At 47.7% G+C, this 26,594-nt stretch overlaps 1 protein-coding gene across 1 annotated transcript in view; it reads right to left on the bottom strand.

Moving 5' to 3' along the window:
* LOC134908925 (cytochrome P450 2C5-like) overlaps positions 1–26,594 on the bottom strand; it is a 127,389-nt gene that overhangs the window by 18,380 nt on the left and 82,415 nt on the right. Inside the window, exons 7-8 of the mRNA XM_063915179.1 lie at positions 24,893–25,077; positions 23,353–23,494 (exon numbers count right to left, since the gene is read on the bottom strand). Of these exons, the coding sequence (XP_063771249.1) occupies positions 23,353–23,494; positions 24,893–25,077 (327 nt within the window). The remainder of the gene's footprint in view (positions 1–23,352; positions 23,495–24,892; positions 25,078–26,594) is intronic.

Here is a 26,594-nt window from a genome sequence, read left to right as displayed (position 1 = left end):
TGGCATCCACAATTACCGCCTGAGGGTCTCTTGACCTGGCGCAATACCTTTGTAGCTTTTTGTTGAGACGGGTTGCCATCATGTCTATTTGGGGCAGTCCCCACTGACTTGCAATCTGCGCAAAGACTTCCTGATGAAGTCCCCACTCTCCTGGATGTAGGTCGTGTCTGCTGAGGAAGTCTGCTTCCCAGTTGTCCACCCCGGAATGAGCACTGCTGACAGTACGCTTACATGATTCTCCGCCAAGCGAAGAATTCTGGTGGCTTCCGCCATCGCCACTCTGCTCCTTGTGCCGCCTTGGCAGTTTACATGAGCTACTGCGGTGACGTTGTCTGACTGGATCAGAACTGGTTGGTCGCGAAGTAATTCCTCCGCTTGACATAGCGTGTTGTATATGGCCCTCGGTTCCAGGATGTTGATGTGGAGACAAGTCTCTTGACTTGACCAAAGACCATGGAAATTTCTTCCCTATGTGACTGCTCCCCAACCTCGGAGGCTCGCGTCCGTGGTCACCAGGATCCAGTCCTGAATGCCGAACCTGCGGCCCTCTAGGAGGTGAGCACTCTGCAGCCAAGCCACCACAGGAGAGATACCCTGGCTCTGGGGGACAGGGTGATCCGTTGATGAATTTGTAGATGTGACCCAGACCACTTGTCCAGTAGGTCCCATTGGAAAGCCCTTGCATGGAACCTGCCGAAGGGGATGGCTTCGTATGTCGCCACAATCTTTCCCAGGACTTGAGTGCAATGATGTACTGACACTTGTTTCGGCTTCAACAGGTTCTTGACTAGAGTCCTGAGTTCCTGCGCTTTTTCTATCGGATGAAAAACCCTTTTCTGGTCTGTGTCCAGAATCATGCCCAAGAAGGTCAGACGAGACGTAGGATTCAGCTGCGACTTTGGAATATTGAGAATCCAGCCGTGTTGCTGTAACACCTTCAGTGAAAGTGAAACGCTGTTCAGCAATTTCTCCCGCTTTCTTCTCGCTTTTATGAGGAGATCATCCAAGTATGGGATAATTGTGACACCCTGCTTGCGCAGGAGCAGCATCATTTCCGCCATTACCTTGGTGAAAATCTTCGGGGCCGTGGAAAGCCCAAACTGCAACGTCTGACATTGGTAATGACAACCCTGTACCGCAAATCTCAGGTACGCCTGATGAGGAGGATATATGGGAACATGCAGGTATACATCCTTTATGTCCAGAAATACCATAAATTCTCCCCCTTCCAGGCTGGCGATGACCGCTCTGTGCGATTCCATTTTTAAGTTGAACCGTTTTAAGTATAGGGTCAGGGATTTTAAATTCAAAATGGGTCAGACCGAACCGTCCGGTTTTGGGACCACAAACAGAGTTGAGTAGTATCCCTTCCCTCTTTGAAGCAGGGGAACCTCGACCACCACTTGTTGAAGACACAATTTGTGAATCGCATGTAACACTATCTCCCTTTCTAGGGGAGAAGTCGGTAGCGCCGATTTGAAAAAACGGCGAGGGGGCACCTCTTCGAATTCCAGCTTGTATCCCTGAGAAACAATTTCTATTGCCCAGGGATCCACCTGTGAGTGAACCCAGATGTGGCTGAAAAGTCGAGGACGTGCCCCCACAGGAGCTGACTCCCTCAGGGGAGCCCCAGCGTCATGCATGGATTTTGCAGAGGCCGGGGAGTACTTCTGTTCCTGGGAACTAGCTGTGTTGTGCAGCTTTTTCCCTCTGCCCTTACCTCTGGCAAGAAAGGACGATCCACGTACTCTTTTGCTTTTATTTGAACGAAAGGACTGCATTTGATAATGAGGCGCTTTCTTAGGTTGTGAGGGAATATAAGGCAAAAAAATCGATTTACCTGCCGTAGCGGTGGAGACGAGGTCCGAGAGGCCTTCTCCAAATAATTCCCCACCCTTGTAAGGCAAGAACTCCATATGCCTCTTGGAGTCGGCATCACCTGTCCACTGTCGGGTCCATAAGACTCGCCTAGCAGAAATAGACATAGCGTTTATTCTGGAATCGAGTAAACTAATGTCTCTTTGAGCATCTCTCATATAAGACAGCATCTTTTATATGCCCTAGGGTCATTAAAATGGTATCCTTATCAAGGGTTTCAATTTCCGCTGATAAGGAATCTGTCCATGCTGCTACAGCACTACAAACCCAGGCCGACGCAAATGCCGGTCTGAGTATCGTACCAGAATGTGTGTAAATGGACTTCAAGGTAACCTCCTGCTTGCGGTCAGCAGGATCCTTGAGGGTAGCCGTATCTTGGGATGGCAGCGCTATCTTTTTTGATAAGCGTGTCAATGCTTTGTCTACCCTAGGGGAGGATTCCCACCGTATTCTGTCCTTTGGCGGGAAAGGATACGCCATAAGAATCCTTTTGGGAATCTGCAGTTTTTTGTCTGGAGATTCCCAAGCTTTTTCGCATAATTTGTTCAGCTCATGCGAGGATGGAAAGGTGACCTCAGGCTTCTTTCCTTTATACATGTGTACCCTCATGTCAGGGACAGGGGGTTCCTCTGTGATATGCAAAACATCTTTTATTGCAATAATCATATATCGAATACATTTAGCCACTTTTGGCTGTAATTTTGCATCATCGTAGTCGACACTGGAGTCTGAATCCGTGTCAGTATCTGTGACAACTATTTGGGATAGTGGGCGCTTCTGAGACCCCGAAGGTCCCGGCGACATTGGGACAGACATGGTTTGACTCCCTGACTGATCCCTAGCCTCAGCTTTGTCTAATCTTTTGTGCAATAAATTTACATTAGCACTTAAAACTTTACACATATCCAACCAGTCAGGTGTTGGCGCTGCCGACGGAGACCTTACATTCATACAGTCCCCCTTCTCCTTAGGTGAGCCTTCAACCTCAGACATGTCGACACACGCGTACCGACACACCACACACACAGGGAAGCTCTTTTCTGAAGACAGGTTCCCCACCAGGCCCTTTGGAGAGACAGAGAGAGAGTATGCCAGCACACACCCCAGCGCTATATGACCCAGGAAAAACACAGAATGTTTACCCAGTAGCGCCTTTATGTATGTATATGCGCCAATTATGTGCCCCCCCCCCCCTCTTGAAAACCTTCTGTCATCGTGAGTAAGCAGGGGAGAGTCCGGGGAGCTTCCTCTCAGCGCTGTGCTGTGGAGAAAATGGCACTGGTAAGTGCTCAGGGAGAAGCCCCGCCCCCTCGGCGGCGGGCTTCTTTCCCGCTCAAAATTTTTAAAAACATGGCGGGGGCTCTTTATATACATGTACAGTGCCCAGCTGTACATGTATATATGTACTTTTGCCACAGGAGAGGTATATATTGGTGCCCAGGGCGCCCCCCCTGCACCCTGCACCCTTACAGTGACAGATGTGTGTGAGGTGAATGGGAGCAATGGCGCAGAGCTTCACTGCTGTGCGTTACCTCTATGTAGATCAAGATGTCTTCTGCCGCCTCTGAAGTCTTCTTTTATTCTCATACTCACCCGGCTTCTATCTTCCGGCTCTGCGAGGAGGACGGCGGCGTGGCTCTGGGATGGACGGCGAGGGTGAGACCTGCGTACCGATCCCTCTGGAGCTAATGGTGTCCAGCAGCCTAAGAAACAGAGCCTTGAAACTCAGAGAAGTAGGTCTGTTTCTCTCTCCTCAGTCCCTCGATGCAGGGAGCCTGCTGTCAGCAGGCTCCCTGAAAATAAAAAAACCTAACTAAAATACTTTCTGACAGGAAACTCAAGAGAGCTCCCTGAAAGCACCCAGTCTCCACTGGGCACAGTATCAAACTGAGGACTGGAGGAGGGGCATAGAGGGAGGAGCCAGTGCACACCCAGATTCATTGTCTTTCTTAAAGTGCCCATGTCTCCTGCGGAGCCCGTCTATCCCCATGGTCCTTACGGAGTCCCCAGCATTCTCTAGGACGTTAGAGAAATACACAATACTCACCAGGCCCGCCCCTTCTTCCCGACCGTTGCTGTTGCTGCTGCTCCGTCTGGCCACCCGCTCCTCAGATCTATGGGAGAGACGTTATGATATCTATCCTATAGCGCCACACAGACACTAGAAGTCAATTATGACTTCAAGCGTCTGTCAATGGCGCTTGCTGCAGCGGAGCCCATACAGCCCACGGCGCCTGATGGATGAAGGGTGCGGGTGGGCTGGGTGCCTGCGGGGTGACTGCAGCCGTTCCCCCAGGCCGCAGTGCCCTGAGCACAGGCACGGCTTGCCCGTGCTTAAAACCACTCCTGATGATATAGCGCAGGCCGCGGGGGGGAGGGAGTGTGATACAGCACGGGTGGAGGGAGTGTGTGAGTGTGATACAGCACAGGGGGGGAGGCAGGGTGTGAGTGTGACAGAGTGCAGGCTATGGGGGGGAGTGTGTCAGTGTTATATAGTGCAGGCCACGGGGGGGAGGGAGTGTGTGAGTGTGATAGAGTGTAAGCCGTGGTGGGAGGGAGTGTGTGAGTGTGATTCAGTGCAGGCCGCAGGGGAAGGGAATGTGTGAGTGTGATACAGCTGGGGGAGGGAGTGTGTGAGTATGATAGAGAACAGGCAGTGGGGGCAGGGAGTGTGTCAGTGTGATAGAGAGAAGGCCGCGGTGGGAGGGAGTATGTAAGTCTGATAGAGCACTGGCAGCGGGGGCAGGGAGTGTGTGAGTATGATACACAGTAGCGGCTCTTGCCACATACAAGCAGGCTTTTTGCTACCCTGAGGGCGCCGCCGTGGCAATAGCCGCTAATAATCCTCCCTCCCCGCTCCCCGGCTCCCTGGTGCAGTGAGCGACGTGTGCGCCCGCTGCAGCCGGCATCACTGACTGAAGCTAGAGGTCAGTATTGACCCCTAGTGTCAGTGCGGTGCTGCTATGGGAGATACGTCATGACGTCTCTCCCATAGAGAGGAACCGGCGCCCGGAGACAGCAGCAGCGGCAGCAGCGGTCCGGAAGCAGGAGAGAGGCTGGTAAGTATTGTGTTTTTTCTTTAGGCCTTGAAAGCATTGCTACTACTGGGGGCACAGCTACAAGGGGCACTACTACTGGGGGCACAGCAACAAGGGGAACAACTACAGAGGGCACATACTGGGGGCACTGCTACAGGGGGAACAGCTACAGGGGGCACAGCTACAAGGGGCACTGCTACTGGGGGCACTGCTACAGGGGGCACAGCTACAGGGGGCACAGCTACTGGGGTCAAATTAACTGGGGGTACAGCTACTGGGGGCAAATCTACAGGGGGGCACAGCTACAAGGGGGCAAATCAACTGGGGGGCACAACTACTTGGGGCAAATCTGGGGACACAGCTACTGGGGGCATAACTGTGGTCACGACCCTCCCCTATGAAGCCACGCCCTATTTTTCGTGAACTAACTGTTTTGCCAGGGGGGGCGCCAGTGGAAACTTTCGCACTGGGCGCCGCAAGGTGTAGAACCGGCCCTGATGATACAGTGCAGGTTATAGGGGATAGGGGAGTGTGTGTCTGATAGGGCACAGGCAGAGCCGGCCTTAGGTATAGGCAAACTAGGCAAATGCCTAGGGCATTTGGTATGCTTAGGGGCACCAGCAGCTTCTGCTGATGAAAATGATATGCGGCATGCCTATATTCTTTGTGTGACTGAGGCTGTATGTGCATACAAAATGCTAAGTTGCAGTGTATTCCCTGAAATCACTGTACTGTAGCATATTGTATGCAAATACAGCCGCAGTCGCACAAAGAATATAGGCATGCCACATATCATTTTAATCAGCAGAAGCTGCTTGTGCATCCTAGCCACATAGTAATTTAAATAAGATACATTTTCATAAACAAAAGGCACCCAACTTAGCAGAGCTGCCAGCTGAATCATGCCAGGCATATCCTGCAGAACTAGCGGCGGTGCTAGGGGGCACCAGCCAAAATCTTGCCTAGTGCATCATATTGGTTAGGGCCGGCTCTGGGCACAGGCAGTGGGGACAGGGAGTGTGTCAGTGCGATAGAGAGCAGAACGCAATGGGTGGGAGTGTGTGAGTCTTATAGAGCACAGGCAGTGGGGGCAGGGAGTGTATCAGTGTGATAGAGAGCAGGCCGCAGTGGGAGGGAGGGTGTGAGTCTGATAGAGCACAGGCAGTGGGGGCATGGAGTGTGTCAGTGTGATAGTGCACAGGCCACGCGGGGAGGGAGTGTGATAGTGCACAGGCCGCAGGGGGAGGTTGTGTGTCAGTGTGATAGAGAGCAGGCCGCGGGGGGAGAGAGTGTGTCAATGTGATAGAGAACAGGCCGCGGGGAAGGGAGTGTGTCAGTGTGATAGAGAGCAGGTCGGGGGGGAGGCAATGTGTCAGTTTGATAGAGAGCAGGACGCGGGGGCAGGGAGTGTGTGAGTATGATACAGTGCAGGTCGCAGGGGCAGGGGGAGAGTGTGAGTCTCATAGAGCACAGGTTCTCAAACTTGGTCCTCAGGACCCCACACGGTGCATGTTTTGCAGGTCTCCTCACAGAATCACAAGTGAAATAATTAGCTCCACCTGTGGACCTTTTAAAATGTGTCAGTGAGTAATTAATACACCTGTGCTCTTGCTGGGTTACCTGCAAAACATGCACTGTGTGGGGTCCTGAGGACCGAGTTTGAGAACCACTGTGATAGAGCAAAGACAGTGGGGGCAGGGAGTGTGTCAGTGTGATATAGACATACTTGCGTACCTGACCCTCTCCATGAGGGAGAAAATGCTCTGTTCCTGGACTTTCCTGGTAATGTATGATTGCCATCACCTGTGGTGAGCTAGGTAATTGATAAGAAAGGTGTTTCACCACAGGTGATGGCAATCATACATTACCAGGAAAGTCCAGGAACAGAGCATTTTCTCCCTCATGGAGAGGGTCAGGTAGGCAAGTATAGATATAGAGCAGGTCACGGTGGAAGGGAGTGTGTCAGTGTGACAGAGAGCAGACCGCGGTGGGTGGGAGTGTGTGAGTCTTATAGAGCACAAGCAGTGGGGGCAGGGAGTGTATCAGTGTGATAGAGAGCAGACCGCGGTGGGTGGGAGTGTGTGAGTCTTATAGAGCACAAGCAGTGGGGGCAGGGAGTGTATCAGTGTGATAGAGAGCAGGCCGTGGTGGGAGGGAGGGTGTGAATCTGATAGAGCACAGGCAGTGGGGGTATGGAGTGTGTCAGTGCAATAGTGAACAGGCAATGGGGGGAGGGAGTGTGATAGTGGACAGGCCGCAGGGGGAGGTAGTGTATCAGTGTGATAGAGAGCAGGCCGTGGGGGGAGGGAGTGTGTCAGTGTGATGGAGAGCAGGCCGCGGGAGGAAGGAATATGTCAGTGTGATAGAGAGCAGGCCATGGGGGAGAGGGAGTGTGTCAGTGTGATAGAGAGCAGGCCCTGGGGGGAGGGAGTGTGTCAGTGTGATAGAGAGCAGGCCGCGGAGGGAGGGAGTGTGTCAGTGTGATAGAGAGCAGGCCGCGGGGGGAGGGAGTGTGTCATTGTGATAGAGAGCAGGCCGCTGGTGGAGGGAGTTTGTCAGTGTTTTAGAGAGCAGGCCGCAGGGGCAGGCAGTGTGTCAGTGTGTCAGTGTGATAGAGAGCAGGGCGCGGGGGCAGGGAGTGTGTGAGTATGATACAGTGCAGGTCGCAGGGGGAGAGTGTGAGTCTGATAGAGCAAAGGCAGTGGGGGCAGGGAGTGTGTCAGTGTGATAAAGAGCAGGCAGCAGTGAAAGGGAGTGTGTCAGTGTGACAGAGCTTAGGCAGTGGGGGCAGGGAGTGTGTCAGTGTGGTAGAGAGCAGGCCGAAGTAAGGGCGGAGTGTGTGAGTGTGATAGAGTGCAGGCAGCAGTTGGAGGGAGTGTGTCAGTATGATAGAAAGCAGGTCACGGGTGGAGGGAGTGTGTCAGTGTGATAGAGAGCAGGCCAAAGGGGTAGGTAGTGTGTCAGGGTGATAGAGAGCAGGCCGCAGTAGGAGGGAATGTGTCAATGTGATAGAGAGCAGGCCAGGGGGGGGGGGGTGCGGAGTCGGAGTGTGTCAGTGTGATAGAGAGCAGGACAAAGGGGGAGGTAGTGTGTCAGTGTGATAGAGAGCAGGCCGCAGTAGGAGGGAATGTGTCAATGTGATAGAGAGCAGGCCAGGCGGGGGTGGGGCGGCGGAGTGGGAGTGTGTCAGTGTGATAGAGAGCAGGCCAAAGGGGGAGGTAGTGTGTCAGTGTGATAGAGAGCAGGCCGCAGTAGGAGGGAATGTGTCAATGTGATAGAGAGCAGGCCAGGGGGGGGGGGGGGGGGGCGGAGTGGGAGTGTGTCAGTGTGATAGAGAGCAGGCTGCGGAGGGAGGTAGGGTGTCAGTGTGATAAAGAGCAGGCCGCGGGAGGAGGGAATGTGGGGCCAATGTGTTTTCCTGCCTGCCTGTGACTGTGGCCAATCTCTGTCAGCCCATGACACACTGCAGATTATACTAGCATGCTGCTTTGCGCTACAGCCTATAGGTTTCTGCCACATCTCCCCCCCCCCCCCCCTCCAGTAGCTGGCGGTAAGTCAGCAGCTGCAGAGGCATCAGGCGTTTACTCTTTTCAGTCTCTTCACATCATCTGTGTGAGAGATCGGCACAGCCATGGCATCACCAGTGCAAGGAGCAGGAGAAAAGGCATCCACCTCTAGCCGTTGGCAGCGGATGGCTGCGGGGAAATAAAAACCCCACAGTACATGTAAGGGCTGGATATAGAAAATGCTTGTGTATAGTAAATACTGTTTGTTTAGGGGGAGGGAGCAAACCTAGTGTGTTGCCTGTAGTATTTTATAATATACTGTTGGTGGGCCTTTTTTATGTATTGCCAACCCCCCTCAATAAAAGCCAAAGAGCGCCCCCCCCCCCCCAAAAAAAAGAATATAATATACAGATAGGTCCTCATTCCGAGTTGTTCGCTCGCTAGCTGCTTTTAGCAGCATTGCACACGCTAGGATGCCGCCCTCTGGGAGTGTATCTTAGTTTAGCAGAATAGCGAACGAAAGATTAGCAGAACTGCTACTAAATAATTCCTTGCAGTTTCTGAGTGGCTCCAGACCTACTCCTAGATTGCAATCAGCTCAGTACGTTTAGTTCCTGGTTTGACGTCACAATCACGCCCTGTGTTCGGCCAGCCACTCCCCCGTTTCTCCAGCCACTACTGCGTTTTTACCTGGCACGCCTGCGTTTTTTAGCACACTACCGGAAAACACTCAGTTACCACCCAGAAACGCCCCTTTCCTGTCAATCACTCACCGATCAGCAGTGCGAATGAAAAGCGCTGCACGAACAACAGCAAAACTTAAAGTTAAATAATTAAGCGCATGCGCGCTGCGTACCATGCGCATGCACATTTAGCAGCAAATCGCAGCATAGCGAAAATCGTCAACGAGCGAACAACTCGGAATGACCACCATAGTCCTCTCATTTTGATTTATACATTTTAGCACTATTAATATATATATATGTATATATATATATATATATATATATACACTGCTCAAAAAAATAAAGGGAACACTGAAATAACACATCCTAGATCTGAATTAATGAAATATTCTTATAAAATACTTTGTTCTTTACATAGTTGAATGTGCTGACAACAAAATCACACAAAAATTATCAATGGAAATCAAATTTATTAACCCATGGAGGTCTGAATTTTGAGTCACACTCAAAATTAAAGTGGAAAAACACACTACAGGCTGATCCAACTTTGATGTAATGTCCTTAAAACAAGTCAAAATGAGGCTCAGTAGTGCGTGTAGCCTCCACGTGCCTGTATGACCTCCCTACAACACCTGGGCATGCTCCTGATGAGGTGGCGGATGGTCTCCTGAGGGATCTCCTCCCAGACCTGGACTAAAGCATCCACCGACTCCTGGACAGTCTGTGGTGCAACGTGGTGTTGGTGGATGGAGCAAGACATGATGCCCCAGATGTGCTCAATTTGATTCAGGTCTGGGGAACGGGCGGGCCAGTCCATAGCATCAATGCCTTCGTCTTGCAGGAACTGCTGACACACTCCAGCCACATGAGCTCCAGCATTGTCTTACATTAGGAACCCATGGCCAACCGCACCAGCATATGGTCTCACAAGGGGTCTGAGGATCTCATCTCGGTACCTAATGGCAGTCAGGCTACCTCTGGCGAGCACATGGAGGGCTGTGCGGCCCCCCAAAGAAATGCCAGCCCACACCATTACTGACCCACTGCCAAACCGGTCAAGCTGGAGGATGTTGCAGGCAACAGAACATTCTCCTTGGCGTCTCCAGACTCTGTCACGTCTTTCACATGTGCTCAGTGAGAACCTGCTTTCATCTGTGAAGAGCACAGGGCGCCAGTGGCGAATTTGCCAATCTTGGTGTTCTCTGGCAAATGCCAAACGTCCTGCACAGTGTTGGGCTGTAAGCACAACCCCCACCTGTGGGCGTTGGGCCCTCATACCACCCTCATAGAGTTTATTTCTGATCGTTTGAGTAGACACATGCACATTGCAGTGCTCTTCCTGTTCCTCCTTGCACAAAGGCGGAGGTAGCGGTCCTGCAACTGGGTTGTTGCCCTCCTACGGCCTCCTCCACATCTCCTGATGTACTGGCCTGTCTCCTGCTAGCGCCTCCATGCTCTGGACACTACGCTGACAGACACAGCAAACCTTCTTGCCACAGCTCACATTGATGTGCCGTCCTGGATGAGCTGCCCTACCTGAGCCGCTTGTGTGGGTTGTAGACTCCGTCTCATGCTACCACTAGAGTGAAACCAGCTTTCAAAAGTGACCAAAACATCAGCCAGAAAGCATAGGAGCTGAGAAGTGGTCTGTGGTCACCACCTGCAGAACAACTCCTGGGGGTGTCTTGCTAATTGCCTATAATTTCCACCTGTTGTCTATTCCATTTGCACAACAGCATGTGAAATTGATTGTCAATCAGTGTTGCTTCCTAAGTGGACAGTTTGATTTCACAGAAGTGTGATTGACTTGGAGTTACATTGTGTTGTTTAAGTGTTCCCTTTAATTATTGTAGCAGTGTATAATAATTGGGCCTGAGTCGGAATCAGGCACGTCTGCATGTGCATCTTTTGCTGCTGTAGCATGTGTAACTTTATGCTAGTATTGGTGCAAGCCCTTCCCTGGTGTTCCGCTACCACTTCAGTGACTCTACTATAACATCTCCATAAGATGGTGCATTTCCATGCACCATCCCCCAGGAGCTCCCCCAATACATTATAATGTAGCTATGTATTAGAGATGAGCAATTCAGGTTTGTCTGTCTATCTATCTATCTATCTATCTATCTATCTATCTATCTATCTATCTATCTATCTATCTATCTATATAACTAACTATCTATCTCTATGTATGTATCTATGTGCAGGGGCGTTGCCAGAACTTAATGGGCCCCATTGGCAACATTTTGAAGGGCCCCATCCTGTTAATTTAATGCCTGATAATAGTACCCTAGTTTATTTTATGAACCACAGTAGTGCTCTAATTCCCATTATGTCACATTGAAGGGCTGTATGTGCACAGTGGGGGTCAATCCAAGTTGATCGCTGGATGAAAATGTTCACTGCGCAGTGATGATGCCAAAGAAACGGCACTTCTGCGCATGCATATGCGGTGCATCTTAAAAGAGTTAAGATGGCAAGAGCACAGCAAAGAACTGTGCATTCTTCTAAATCACAAATCCCCAAGGAGAGTCCAATTGTGTCGGTTGCGATGCCTGACCTTCCCAACACTGGACGGGAAGAGGTTGCGCCTTCCACCATTTGCACGCCCCCTGCAAGTGCTGGAAGGAGCACCCACAGTCCAGTGCCTGATAGTCAAATTGAAGATGTCACTGTTGAAGTACACCAGGATGTGGATATGGGTGTTGCTGGCGCTGGGGAGGAAATTGATAAGGAGGATTCTGATGGTGAGGTGGTTTGTTTAAGTCAGGCACCCGGCAAGACACCTGTTGTCCGTGGGACGAATTTGGCCATTGACATGCCTGGTCAAAATACAAAAAAAATCACCTCTTCGGTGTGGAATTATTTCAACCGAAATGCGGAGAACTGGTGTTAAGCCGTGTGTTGCCTTTGTCAAGCTGTAATAAGTAGGGGTAAGGACGTTAACCACCTAGGAACATCCTCCCTTATACGTCGCCTGGACAGCATTCATCAGACCTCAGTGACAAGTTCAAAAACTTTGGATGACAGCGGAAGCAGTCGACTGACCACTAAATCCCTTCCTCTTGTAACCAAGCTCCTGCAAACCACACCACCAACTCCCTCAGTGTCAATTTCCTCCTTACACAGGAAAGCCAATAGTCCTGCAGGCCATGTCACTGTCAAGTCTGACGAGTCCTCTCCTGCCTGGGATTCCTCCGATGCATCCTTAAGTGTAACGCCTACTGCTACTGGCACTCCTGTTGTTGCTGCTGGGAGTCGATCGTCATCCCAGAGGGATGTAAGCAATTGACTGTCCATCAGTCCTTTGCGAGGAAGATGAAATATCACAGCAGTCATCCTGCTGCAAAGCGGATAACTCAGGCCTTGGCAGCCTGGGTGGTGAGAAACGTGTTTCCAGAATCCACCGTTAATTCAGAGGCAACTAGAGACTTGATTGAGGTATTGTGTCCCCGGTACCAAATACCATCTAGGTTCCATTTCTCTAGGCAGGCGATACCGAAAATGTACACAGACGTCAGAAAAAGAGTCACCAGTGTCATAAAAAAATGCAGTTGTACCCAATGTCCACTTAACCACGGACATGTGGACAAGTGGGGCAGGGCAGACTCAGGACTATATTACTGTGACAGCCCACTGGGTAGATGTATTGCCTCCCGCAGCAAGAACAGCAGCGGCGGCACCAGTAGCAGCATCTCGCAAACGCCAACTCGTTCCTAGGCAGGCTACGCTTTGTATCACCGCTTTCCAGAAGAGGCACACAGCTGACAACCTCTTACGGAAACTGAGGAACATCATCGCAGAATGGCTTACCCCAATTGGACTCTCCTGGGGATTTGTGACATCGGACAACGCCACCAATATTGTGCGTGCATTACATCTGGGCAAATTCCAGCACGTCCCATGTTTTGCACATACATTGAATTTGGTGGTGCAGAATTATTTAAAAAACAACAGGGGCGTGCAAGAGATGCTGTTGGTGGCCTGCAGAATTGCGAACCACTTTCGGCATTCAGCCACCGCGTGCCGAAGACTGGAGCACCAGCAAACAGTCCTGAACCTGCCCTGCCATCATGTGAAGCAAGAGGTGGTAACGAGGTGGAATTCAACCCTCTATATTCTTCAGAGGATGGAGGAGCAGCAAAAGGCCTTTCAAGCCTATACATCTCCCTACGATATAGGCAAAGGAGGGGGAATGCACCTGACTCAAGCGCAGTGGAGAATGATTTCAACGTTGTGCAAGGTTCTGCAACCTTTTGAACTTACCACACTTGAAGTCAGTTCAGACACTGCCAGCCTGAGTCAGGTCATTCCCCTCATCAGGCTTTTGCAGAAGAAGCTGGAGACATTGAAGGAGGAGCTAAAACAGAGCGATTCCACTAGGCATGTGGGACTTGTTGATGGAGCCCTTAATTCGCTTAACCAGGATTCACGGGTGGTCAATCTGTTAAATCAGAGCACTACATTTTGGCCACCGTGCTCGATCCTAGATTTAAAACCTACGTTGTATCTCTCTTTCCGGCAGACACAAGTCTGCAGAGGTTCAAAGACCTGCTGGTGAGAAAATTGTCAAGTCAAGCGGAACGTGACCCGTCAACAGCTCCTCCTTCACATTCTCCCGCAACTGGGGCTGCGAGGAAAAAGCTAAGAATTCAGAGCCCACCCGCTGGCGGTGATGGAGGGCAGTCTGGAGCGAGTGCTGACATCTGGTCCGGACTGAAGGACCTGCCAACGATTACTGACATGTCGTCTACTGTCACTGCATATGATTCTGTCACCATTGAAAGAATGGTGGAGGATTATGTGAGTGACCACATCCAAGTAGGCACGTCAGACAGTCCGTACATATACTGGCAGGAAAAAAAGGCAATTTGGAGGCCCTTGCAGAAACTGGCATTATTTTACCAAAATTGCCCCCCATCCAGTGTGTACTCTGAAAGAGTGTTTAGTGCAGCCGCTCACCTTGTCAGCAATCGACGTAAAAGGTTACTTCCAGAAAATGTGGAGAAGGTGATGTTCATCAAAATGAATTATAATCAATTTCTCCATGGAGACATTCACCAGCAGCAATTGCCTCCAGAAAGTACACAGGGACCTGAGATGGTGGATTCCAGTGGGGACGAATTAATAATCTGTGAGGAGGGGGATTTACACAGTGAAAGGGGTGAGGAACCGGACGATGAGGAGGAGGTGGATATTTTCCTCTGTAGAGCCAGTTTGTGCAAGGAGAGATTGATTGCTTCTTTTTTGGTGGGGGCCCAAACCAATCAGTCATTTCAGTCACAGTCGTGTGGCAGACCCTGTCGCTGAAATGATGGGTTCGTTAAAGTGTGCATGTCCTGTTTATACAACATAAGGGTGGGTGGGAGGGCCCAAGGACAATTCCATCTTGCACCTCTTTTTTCTTTAATTTTTCTTTGCATCATGTGCTGTTTGGGGGCTATTTTTTAAATCTGCCATCCTGTCTGACACTGCAGTGCCACTCCTAGGGGTCTGGGACTCAGGGTCGACAGCACAAAGGTCGACACACTTTAGGTCGACGCCAATTGGTCGACACACCTTAGGTCGACATGGTCAAAAGGTCGACAGGAACACGGTCGACATGGAAAAGGTCGACATGAATTTTTTATGTTTTTTGGTGTCGTTTTCTTCGTAGAGTGACCGGGAACCCGAATTAGTGCACCGCGTCCCCTCGCATGGCTCGCTTCGCTCGCCATGCTTCGGGCATGGTGCCTTCGCTTCGCTCGGCACACTTTACCGTTCCAATTGTAGTCCACGTGGATTGTTAAGTGTGAAAAGGTTCAAAAAAAGAAAAAATCGTTAAAAACTCATGTCGACCTTTTTCCATGTCGACCTTTTGACCATGTCGACCTTTTGTCCACGTCGACCGAAGGTGTGTCGACCAATTGGCGTCGACCTAAAGTGTGTCGACCTTTGTGCTGTCGACCTGGAGTCCGGATACCCACTCCTAGATGGGCCAGGTGTTTGTGTCGGCCACTTGGGTCGCTTAGCTTAGTCACACTGCTACCTCATTGCGCCTCTTTTTTTTCTTTGCATCATGTGCTGTTTGGGGACTATTTTTTTTAAGTGCTATCCTGCCTGACACTGCAGTGCCACTCCTAGATGGGCCAGGTGTTTGTGTCGGCCACTTGGGTCGCTTAGCTTAGCCATCCAGCGACCTCGGTGCAAATTTTAGGACTAAAAATAATATTGAGAGGTGTGAGGTGTTCAGAATAGACTGGAAATGAGTGTAAATTATGGTTATTGAGGTTAATAATACTATGGGATCAAAATGACCCCCAAATTCTATGATTTAAGCTGTTTTTGAGGGTTTTTTGTAAAAAAAACCACCTAAATCCAAAACACATCCGAATCCGACAAAAAAATTTCAGGGAGGTTTTGACAAAACGCGTCCGAATCCATAACACGGCCGCGGAACCGAATCCAAAACCAAAACACAAAACCCTATGCACATCACTAATTATAATACAGTTCATATTATGCCACACTGTAGTGCCTCCACTTTATATTGTGCCATATTACAGTGCTTTAGTTTATATTATCTAACCGTTTAATGCCCTCCAGTTCATTTTATACCACATTACAATGAGCAGGGCCAGGGGACCAATATAAATAGATATATTGTAGCTCCCAAGGTAAAAGTTTGTAAAAAATGTATACTGTACAACATATTTATTTTGACAGGGAAGGTGGGCCCCTCTCAGGTCTGGGCCCATAGCAGCTGCACCACCTGCACCTATGTCTATGTGTTATGTACACACATATACTACTATATGCTGGGTCACCTCAGTCTTCCCCCTGTTCTGCCCTGTCCAAGCTACACTGTCATCAACCCCACCTTCTCTATCCACCATTCCTGATATACCTTCTCTATACCTTCTCAGTACAGCTATTATGAAAAACGTAAAGTGTTTTTTTTAATTACATATAGAAAGATTTCACATTCATGACATCACTAAACGACCTGTAACCTCCTTCTTTGAGAGGTTTCATATTTAAGGTGCATCCAGGAAGTATTCATAGCGTTTCACTTTTTCCACATAATGTTATGTTAGAGCCTTACTCCAAAATGGAATAAATTATTTTTTTCCCTCAACACTCTACACAGAATACACCGTAAAGACATGGGCCCTCATTCCGAGTTGTTCGCTCGCAAGCTGCTTTTAGCAGCTTTGCACACGCTAAGCCGCTGCCTACTGGGAGTGAATCTTAGCTTATCAAAATTGCGAACGAAAGATTCTCAAAATTGCGATTACACACCTCTTAGCAGTTTCAGAGTGGCTCCAGACTTACTCTTCATCTGCGATCAGTTCAGTGCTTGTCGTTCCTGGTTTGACGTCACAAACACACCCAGCGTTCGCCCAGACACTCCTCCGTTTCTTCAGCCACTCCCGTGTTTTTCCCAGAAACGGTAGCGTTTTTTCGCACACACCCATAAAACGGCCTGTTTCCGCCCAGAAACACCCACTTCCTGTCAATCACATTACGATCACCAGAACGAAGAAAAAAACGTGAGTAAAATTCCTAACTGCATAGCAAATTTACTTGGCGCAGTCGCAGTGCGAACATTGCACATGTGCACTAAGTGGAAAATCGCTGCGATGCGAATAAATTCACCGAGCGAACAACTCGGAATGAGGGCCAATGTGCAAAAAAAAAAATTGTGATTTTTGAAAATGTATTAACAATAAAAAACTAAGAAGTCACATGTACATAAAGTATTCACTGCATTTGCCATGATGCTCAAAATTGAGCTCAGGTGCATCCTGTTTCCACTGATCATCCTTGAGATGTTCCTACAGCTTATTTGGAGTCCATCTATGGTAAATTTAGTTGATTGGACATTTGTAAAGGCACACACCTGCCTATATAAGGTTCCTCACTTGACAGTGCATGCTGAGCACAAACCAAGCATGAAGTCAAAGGAATTGTCTGCAGACCTCCGAGACAGGATTGTCTCGAGGCACAAATCTGGGGAAGGGTACAGAAAAATATCTGCTTTTTTTAAGGTCCCAATCAGCACAGTGGCCTCCATCATCTCTAAAGGGAAGAAGTTCGGAACCACCAGGACTCTTCCTAGAGCTGGCCGGCTGTCTAAACTGAGCAATAGGGGGGAAAGGGCCCTAATCAGGGAGGTGACCAAGAACCCTATGGTCACTCTGTCAGAGCTACAGCATTCCTCTGTGGAGAGAGGTGAACCATCCAGAAGGACAACTATCTCCGCAGCAGTCCACCAATCAGGCCTGTATGGTAGAGTGGCCAGATGGAAGCCACTCCTTAGTAAAAAAGCACATGGCAGCCCACCTGGAGTTTGCCAAAATGCACCTGAAGGACTCTCAGACCATAAGAAACAAAATTCTCTGGTCTGATGAGACAAAGATTGAACTCTTTGGCATGAATGCCAGGCATCATGTTTGGAGGAAACAAGGCACCGCTCATCACCAGGCCAATACCATCCCTACAGTGAAGCATGGTGGTGGCAGCATCATGCTGTGGGGATGTTTTTTAGCACCAGGAACTGGGAGACTAGTCAGGATATAGGGAAAGATGAATGCAGCAATGTACAGAGACACCCTGGATGAAAACCTGCTCCAGAGCGATCTAGACCTCAGAATAGGGCGACGCTTCATCTTTCAGCAGGACAACGACCCAAAGCCCACAGTCAAGATATCAAAGGAGTGGCTTCAGGACAACTCTCTGAATGTCCTTGAGTGGCCGAGCCAGAGCCCGACTTGAATCCCATTGTACATCTCTGGAGAGATCTGAAAATGGCTGTGCACCGACGCTTTCCATCCAACCTGAAGGAGCTTGAGAGGTGCTGCAAAGAGGAATGGATGAAACTGCACTGTACCAAGCTTGTGGCATCATCTTCAAAAATACCTGAGGCTGTAATTGCTGCAAAGGTACATCAAAGAAGTATTGAGCAAAGGCTGTGAATACTTATGTACATGTGATTTCTTAATTTTTTTTATTTTTTATAAATTAGCAAAAATCTCAAAAAAACTTTTTTTACATTGTCAAAATTTTGAGGGGAAATAAATAAATAAATTAATTACATTTTAGAATAAGGCTGTAACATAACAAAATGTTGAAAGAATGAAGCGCTGTGAATACTTCCCGGATGCACTGTATGTCATTACTAAGCATCATTTTTCATATTATGGTCACGTTAACAAGAGATGTTTGTTCATTTGTAGATTCGTATTGTAGATTCCCTTTGTTCATTTGTAGATTCTCTCGTTACACTATTGATATAACCGAAAAAGGGAGGGAGATTGAGATTCTTCAAGGTAGGCGCTAGTCATATATCCCCTGGGCAGACCACACCCTGACAACATCAACCCCCCCCCCCCCACCCACATTACTAGTCACACCCCCACAGCATTTTTGCATCCCCTGCAGGGGTATAAAATAGGCCTTTCATAAAATTCAGCTGAAGGCCCATGTGGACCTTAATCTGGCACTGCCCAGACCAACTGCCAGTGAGTCCTGGCTGGCGATGTGTGGCAGTGTTTGAGGTGGCAGTTGGTGTGGCTCCACTATTTGAATTTTGGAATGTGCAGCAACTGCCACTGGAGAAGAGACTGTTCTCCATCTCCAGAAACATAAATATCATATTTTCCTGATTCTTTATGTTTATATTTTAAGATAATTATGTTTATTAAATATCCCCTTAAGTGATTTAATAATCTATGCAGTACTATTTATCTCTTAAATGTGTGCATATGGGGCCTAATTCAGACTTGATCGGCTACGATCAGTTACTCAGAAATGCGGGGGGACGCCCAGCACAGGGCTAGTCTGCCCCGCATGTCTGGCTCTGCCCCGCCGCACAAGTACAAAAGCATCGCACATCGGCGATGCTTTTGTACTGGACGAGTAGCTCTCTACCAGCATAGCTCCTGCATGCTGGCAGGGAGCTACTCGTCGCTGTTCGGGTTGCGGCGGCTGCGTGTGATGTCACGAAGCCGCAGCGGCCCGCCCCCCGCACAGTCAAGGCACTCCTGCGTTGCCCGGACTGCGCTCCTAAAACAGCGGACAAATGCTGTCGGCCCGCCTCCAACCCGCCCAGCGACCGCCTCTGCCTGTCCATCAGGCAAAGGCTATCGCAAGGCTGAGATGGCCGTCAGCTCTCTGGCATGTACCGGAGCCGCGCATGCGCAGTTCAGACCTGATCGGCAGCTGTGCAAAAAGTTCTTAATTAGGCTCATTGTTGCTAAGGGCAACTTCTCCACTGGTCACCTTTACACTCTTTTCACTGCTTGATACATCACCCCTCTGTCACGTGTCTTCTCTCAGATGGTGGTTGCTGTGATGCAGAGTCTTCATTGTCCATTATCTCATTCTTGGGTTAACTAACAACTTTGACAATAGCTTTGGGTGATACTATAATATCTTCAGCGTTGAACTGCAATTTTTTAAATGTCTGCTCAGTCCCAATAACTTCTTATTTGTAAGTAGCGCACACCTCCAGCATACCGTCATGCTATGGGATGTAAACCGGCGGACCAGCGTGGGCACCTATTTGCGGTGAAACGGAAACTTTTCAGTGATAAAGCAACTGATCTCTAAAAGGAGTTTTTCTTGTATAAGCAGCTTATGAAACTACAGTTATGTGGTTAGTAACGTGGCTACACTGTGTGTGATTACTCTATTGGATTGCACATATGCATTTCCAGTTTAGGAATTAATGGCATCAATTCTGGGACTTTTTTATTCCTTAGGACTATTATTTGGGAATATCAACAGTAACCACAGATGTGTTCTCATACACGTAGCATCTGTGCGTCATGTGGCGTGAGATGCTTGGTATGATGTAGACGCACCATCACAGGTAGAGGTGTGCACTTTTTCACTAAATACTGCATCAGATGTCCTGATTCAGGCCTGTTCGCTCCTCTGCCTTTTTTCAGCAGCCTGCGATAAGATAGCCGCCGCCCATAGAGAGTGAAAACCTGCCCCTTGCAAGTGTGCGAATGCATGTGCACGCCTTGCGAAAATTCGCCAGAGAGCGGACATCTGCAAATCCATTCGCACCTCACTCACCATCTAATCATTTTTCCAGTCTGTGCGGGTTGGGTATGTGTGACCGGCGTTCAGCATATCTCCACCGGTATCCCAGCAGCAGAATGCCAGCAGGGATGGGTGAGCGCAACAAGCCCCTTGCGGGCTCGCTGCCTTTGCCGACACTGCAGGCTCAGTGGTGACCTGCGGTCGCCATAGGTTCTATTCCTGGGTTGGAATAGTCCCTACTAGTCAGCAAGTGGCGGGATGTGGGGGGAGGTATTGTGAGACCGCCAGTCACATAACTACATCCTGTCTGTGCTTAGCCCAGGACTTACTCCTACAGTGCGATGAGAACAGGCTGATCGGGGTCGGAGCTGACATCACACACCGTCCCAGAAAACGCTTAGGATCGCCTGCGTGTTTCCTGACGCTCCCAGAAAACGGGCAGTTAGCACCCACAAACGTCCGCTTCCTGTCAATCAGCCTATGTTCACCTAGTGATCAAAATTTTCACACCATCCTGTCGCTGTTTGGCGATGTGCCTGCGCATTGCGTTGCATATGCATGCGCAGTCATTCGATAATCATCCGCTGTGTGATTTTGTAATCAGGTCTGAATTGAGCCCTTAGTCACACAGCAATTTAAGGCCCATACACACTTGCCGATAAAATGAGCGACGTGGCTCATTTTCCCCCTCCCTGAGCGACGTGGCTCATTTTCCCCCTCCCTGAGCGACGTCGCTCATTTTCCCCCTCCCTGAGCGGCGTCGCTCATTTTATCGACAAGTGTGTATGCTGCCAGTGACGACCGATGTGCGGCCCCGCGGGTCAGCAACGATCGTCGCTGTCGGCAGTGTCGATCTGGACTGTCGTCCAGGAGCTGCATGCACAGCTGGTGGAGGCGTGACATCACTGAGCGATCATATCGATCAGTGTGTACAGGCGGTTGCCGACCGGCCGGCCCTGGAGGGGAAACACTAATGTGTATGGACCTTTACAGTCACTCACAGTGTATTAGAGACGCTCAGTAGCAATAACATTAAAATCTGTGAAATTCCCGAATCTGCACATGCCTCGAATAGTGGATTCATTATGGAGGTTTTTCAGAAGCTGCCCCCTGGTGAGCCTACCGTTCCTCTCAACTTCTTATGGACCAAATCCATTGTCTCCTACAGCGGGAAACACACCTGAGCGTTCATCAAGGGACACTATTATGAGGATGCATTATCCCAGTGTTAAAGACCTGCTTCTCAGGGTGTCTCGTAACATGGATACCGCATTGGCAGTGCTGGGTGACTCTCACGGCACGGATACCACATTGGCAGTGCTGGGTGACTTACAATTGTATGACAACCTCTTTACTGCTATGTTAACTAAAAGGAAATGATTCTTTCTCATCACTTCAGCATTCAGACAGGCTCCAGTTCCACACAGAGGGTAATTTCCTGCAGAGTTGATTGTTACGCATGCTGGTACCACGACGTCCTGGTCTCTCTAGACGATGGTCTGAAAGTGGTAGATTTCCCATGTGCCTGTTGAACCTCATCCCCCAATTTAGAAGGACTGGACTCTAGTGGCTAAAAAAAATAGGAGGGCCAATCCCGGGAATGGCGGGATCCCTGGATTTTGACCCAAAAAGGACAAGAATTGATTCCCAGAATTGGTGCCTCCAATCCAGGAATTTCTGGGATTATGGCACGCATGCCCTAAGCAATTCAGGCAGCACTGAGCACTAGTACTTGGCTCAGGTGTTGCTCTCCATCCAATCACAGCAGGCCCACGTGGGACAGCCAACCAATCACTAGCCAGGAGTAGGGCACTGCAGTGCCTGAGGCAATTGTACATGGTGACTTCTGTAAAGATGGCAGCTGACATCACTTTGCCCTGCTCTTCAGAGCTGTTAAGACTCTAGAGCTGTTGTCGTTTTACTCTTGCTTTGTCTTGTAATGTGATTATGTAATTTGGCGCAGCGGAACCTTTGTCGCAACATATAAATAAAGGATAATATATACATATATGTGTGTGTGTGTGTGTGTGTGTGTGTGTGTGTGTGTGTGTGTGTGTGTGTGTGTGTGTGTAGCCTTTAAGGCTTAATAAAGGGCAAAGCTATGGCCAAAATGTTGCTGATATCTTTGACTATGATTTAAGCCTGATAAACACATTAGTGTTTTTCTACAAATGTTGGAGTGCTGTGCATCTTTATTCAATATATACTATTGACTTCTCTGACTTCTTTTCATGTAATATAATTATTTTAATATGGGTTCCATAAGAGCCCTCACAAACCTTAATATGGCCTTAACACTGCAGCAGCCCCTCCCCCCCTCCCTCTTATAGTACCTCCCAGGTGAGGGCAGAAGTCAGGGGAAGGCCTGTAGCCTGTGCTGTATATCCCTGCCTCCACTCCGTTCCTACCCCCTACTTCTGTCTGTGTGGTAGTTTTCTGTCAGTCCCATAACAGATGCTGGGGCACCACTGGGGACAGGTTTTATGCTAGGGTGAGCTTTTGCTTACCTTGCTGCCCCATTATCTATGGAACTGTAGTAAAGTGTACTGTATGTTTCTGATTATAAAATGTCAGAATTATTGATGATTTATTACTTATGTTTGATCTATACCTGTGTTGCTGGTGGAGCACAGAACACTAGAAAGGGACACTGCATGCTAATTTTTGAGAAGTTGTAGCAAGAATGTAGAATGTAGCTTCTAATTCTGGGCTTCTAATTCAGTCATGATGGCGGTAACATTGGCCAGCTAAGTAAGCCTAAGCTTACCCAGAATGGCCACTTCCTGGGCACTTGCAAGGCCAGTAAATATGAATTGGAAGGCTCAGATACTGGCATATTAAAAATATGGAGAACATACTCTTGTTTTCTGGAAATGCAGGCAACGCCGCCTTTACCCTGTCCCCAAGCGGCTGCAGCACTCCAATCATGTTGTGGCTTGGTGGCACTGTGTGCGATCTTGCAGGACGTGTTCTGCACATATGCAGAGCAGGAGCTGCGCATGCACAGTTCTACCACATCAAGTGCTGCAATAATCCCGTACACTGTTCTACCCAATTGTATTAGTCTAACACTTGCAGATCACAGCTACTCTCCGAATTGTGATATTTTTAATTTGTAATCGTCCTCTTTTGTCTTTTCCTGGATAACGTAAATCAGGACCTTTGTGTCTTTTTATATAACTACTCTAAGGCAGAATATCAGATGTGACTCACCAGCTGAGAAAGGCATGAACGCTTCATTCTTCACAAAATTGCCGCCGGCGTCCAGAAAATGTTCTGGGTAAAAAACTTCCGGTTTTTCAAAGTGATCCTTGTCATACAGCACTGACGTCAGCAGTGGAATTATGTATGTCCCCTAAAAAAGTTAAAACATTTGAATAAGTGGCACTTAGGCAGGAGCGTAATCAAACAAGAACTGGAGGTCAGAAACTTATGTCCTTTCAATGTTCATGGGATGCATAAGGACAGGTTGTCAGAACAATCACCTAGCATCGACTGCTAGGTGAGATTTCACCTTAGGCAGGACTTATCAAGCACAAAAATTTCCAGAAACTGCGCAAACACTTACAGAATATCCTCTGGAATCTCTCAGAGTCATATAACCCATCCAATATGTAAAATTAAGTGGTATGGGTACTTAATAAACACTTAAGTAGCACAACACATATGGCTGACTGTGACCGGTAACAGTTTTCACTACCGTTGTATTAATCTTATTTCAATATTTCCTGCTTTGCTTGTTGTTACCATGAATGATCATCCTTGCGAAAGCTCATCGGAACATTGCCTGCTAAACCATTACATATAGCATGTTATATTTATCCCCTCACTTTACACGGGTATTGGTTTCACACATACAGTATGTCTGTTTTATTACGCTTATGAAATACATCATTAGTGCATTATTATATGCATAGTAGATGTTTCCCGTATAGTATGTAGCAAATTATGGCCCTCATTCCGAGTTGTTCGCTCGCAAGCTGCTTTTAGCAGCATTGCACACGCTAAGCCGCCACCTACTGGGAGTGAATCTTAGCTTAGCAGAATTGCGAACGAAAGATTCTCAAAATTGCGAATATACATTTCTTAGCAGTTTCTGAGTAGCTCGACACTTACTCTTCCAGTGCGATCAGTTCAGTCAGTTTCGTTCCTGGTTTGACGTCACAAACACACCCAGCGTTCGCCCAGACAATCCCCCGTTTCTCCAGCCACTCCCGCGTTTTTCCCAGAAACACCAGCGTTTTTTCACACATTCCCTGAAAACGGCCAGTTTCCGCCCAGAAACACCCACTTCCTGTCAATCACACAACGATCACCAGAACGAAGAAAAAACCTCGTAATGTCGTGAGTAAAATACCAAACTTCTTAGCAAATTTACTTGGCGCAGCCGCAGTGCGAACATTGCGCATGCTCAGTTTGCGGAAAATCGCTGCGATGCGATGAAAAAGAACAAGCGAACAACTCGGAATGAGGGCCTATATGTTTAATAAAGGATTGTCTAAGCAAATACTTATACTGTAGGTAAGTGGAAGGAAAATATAAAGTATCTGAGCATTAAAAATAATATATTCAAGTACTGTATCTTTTTTCAGTTGTAATCATTACATTGCAATGCCTTTAATATAGTGTGAAAATTATTTAAAAATGTTGGTAATAATGTTATATGAATTAATTATTGATAATAAATACATACATTAGCCTAAAAGAAAGCATTACCTACAATGATGGGACGTACGATAAAATTGTATCTTACCTTTGGGATAAAATACCCTCGGAATGTGACGTCCTGAGTAGTAGCATGTGGGAGATTTGCTGGAACTATATTTCCATATCTTTGGATCTCGTGAATAACAGCGTCAGTATAGGGCATTTCCTTACGATGAGTGGCCTGAGGCGCTGATGTACCAATAACTTTATCAATCTCATTTTGGACTTTTCCTGTTTCCAAAATAACAGACGAAACACTAAATACAAACACAACTATCATGTTCTCACACTATTCAGATTGCTGACTGTTCCAAACACTTAGCTTTATAGCAAAAGTATCACTTAGCGGATATGTGTATCTACAGTATATATAGATTTTTCGGAAAAATACTACGGAGTCTACTTATCCTAGATGGGTTAGTGGCGGCAGTCTATAACGCTGCATGTCAGAGAGATACAGAATGCACTAAAACCATATACCATATAAGAATATGTATATTACAAGGAAGCGCATATATATAATCTATTTGATTAAAAATTGTAAATATTTTTTATTTAGTATTCAATTTTCTTAATAATGCATGACATAATAAAACCTTAAAACACACCAAATCTGCAGTGCAAAGAAGTCCAGAAACTGTGACTATTACCGTCCAGATAACCATATACCGCTGGAGCTCCAATAAGGATTTTCTTTAAGCACACAAAGTGCTATTTTTGTAACTCCCCGGTGAAAAGCTGGTTATTTTAAAGTGATATCCGTTGTTACTTTGTATCCACTAGCCAGAACAATATACTTTGTAGGAACTGCAAATGTTCACAATGTGCCTGCCGCACAGCAGCTAGTGTCCCCTTTCTCACCCCACCGCCAATGATTATTGCTCACCACAGCCGTACGTTGAAGCCTCAGTGCGGCTAGATCTTAAACGGTTAGTACCGAAGTTCTCCGGCGGGAGCGGCGGTAACAGCAGCGTCCACGGGGGAAGGGTGCACACTTTCAAAGTTGGTTTTAAATGATTCTTCCAAAGTGTTCTCTGGCATAGAGGGATTCTGGACAGCCTGCCGGTGTTTAAAATGGATCCTTAACGCGTTTCTCCGTGCTTCCAATCTCACGGTTTCATCAGAAGGTATTGAGGTGCATTAGATTGTCCGTATTTAAATACCAGGTACCCAATCAATGGAGAGCATTAATTAATTAAACTTTTACAGGTGTGTTGATCTTCTAAACCTGTGTTATCATCTCTCATTAGTTCACACATTAAAAACTATAATAAACTATAACATAAGGCAACAACCTACTTATATTCATTATACAAATACAGAGAACCATTTCGTTTATAGTATATATTCCGTATTATTCATTTATTTATTTGCACAAGAGACATAGGAGTTAATTTTCATTTTAAATCTTTTTAGATGATAACTATACTTTCTTATAACTCAAAATAATGTGCAGCTGTGTGGCTCAAGAGGCTGAGGCCTCTACCTGCAACCAGGCAGACCCGGGTTCGAATCACCCTCAGAGCACAGGAAAAAAGATTTTCAATTTATTTCATATTCATTAGATATTTATTTTATATATTAATTATACTTACTAGAATTATCAAAACCAGACGTAACTTGATTCTAAGAAATATCTCGAATATATACACACTTTCTTAACACGATTGTATTTCGTATCTCATATAGATGTAATAATTTGATTTAATAATACATATAAAAATCTTTATATAAACATAATTGTCACT

This window comes from Pseudophryne corroboree, chromosome 4, assembly GCF_028390025.1.
Source record: "Pseudophryne corroboree isolate aPseCor3 chromosome 4, aPseCor3.hap2, whole genome shotgun sequence".
Taxonomy (NCBI): domain Eukaryota; kingdom Metazoa; phylum Chordata; class Amphibia; order Anura; family Myobatrachidae; genus Pseudophryne; species Pseudophryne corroboree.
Note: the sequence above shows the minus strand (reverse complement) of the source record. Positions and strands in the feature narration are given on the sequence as shown.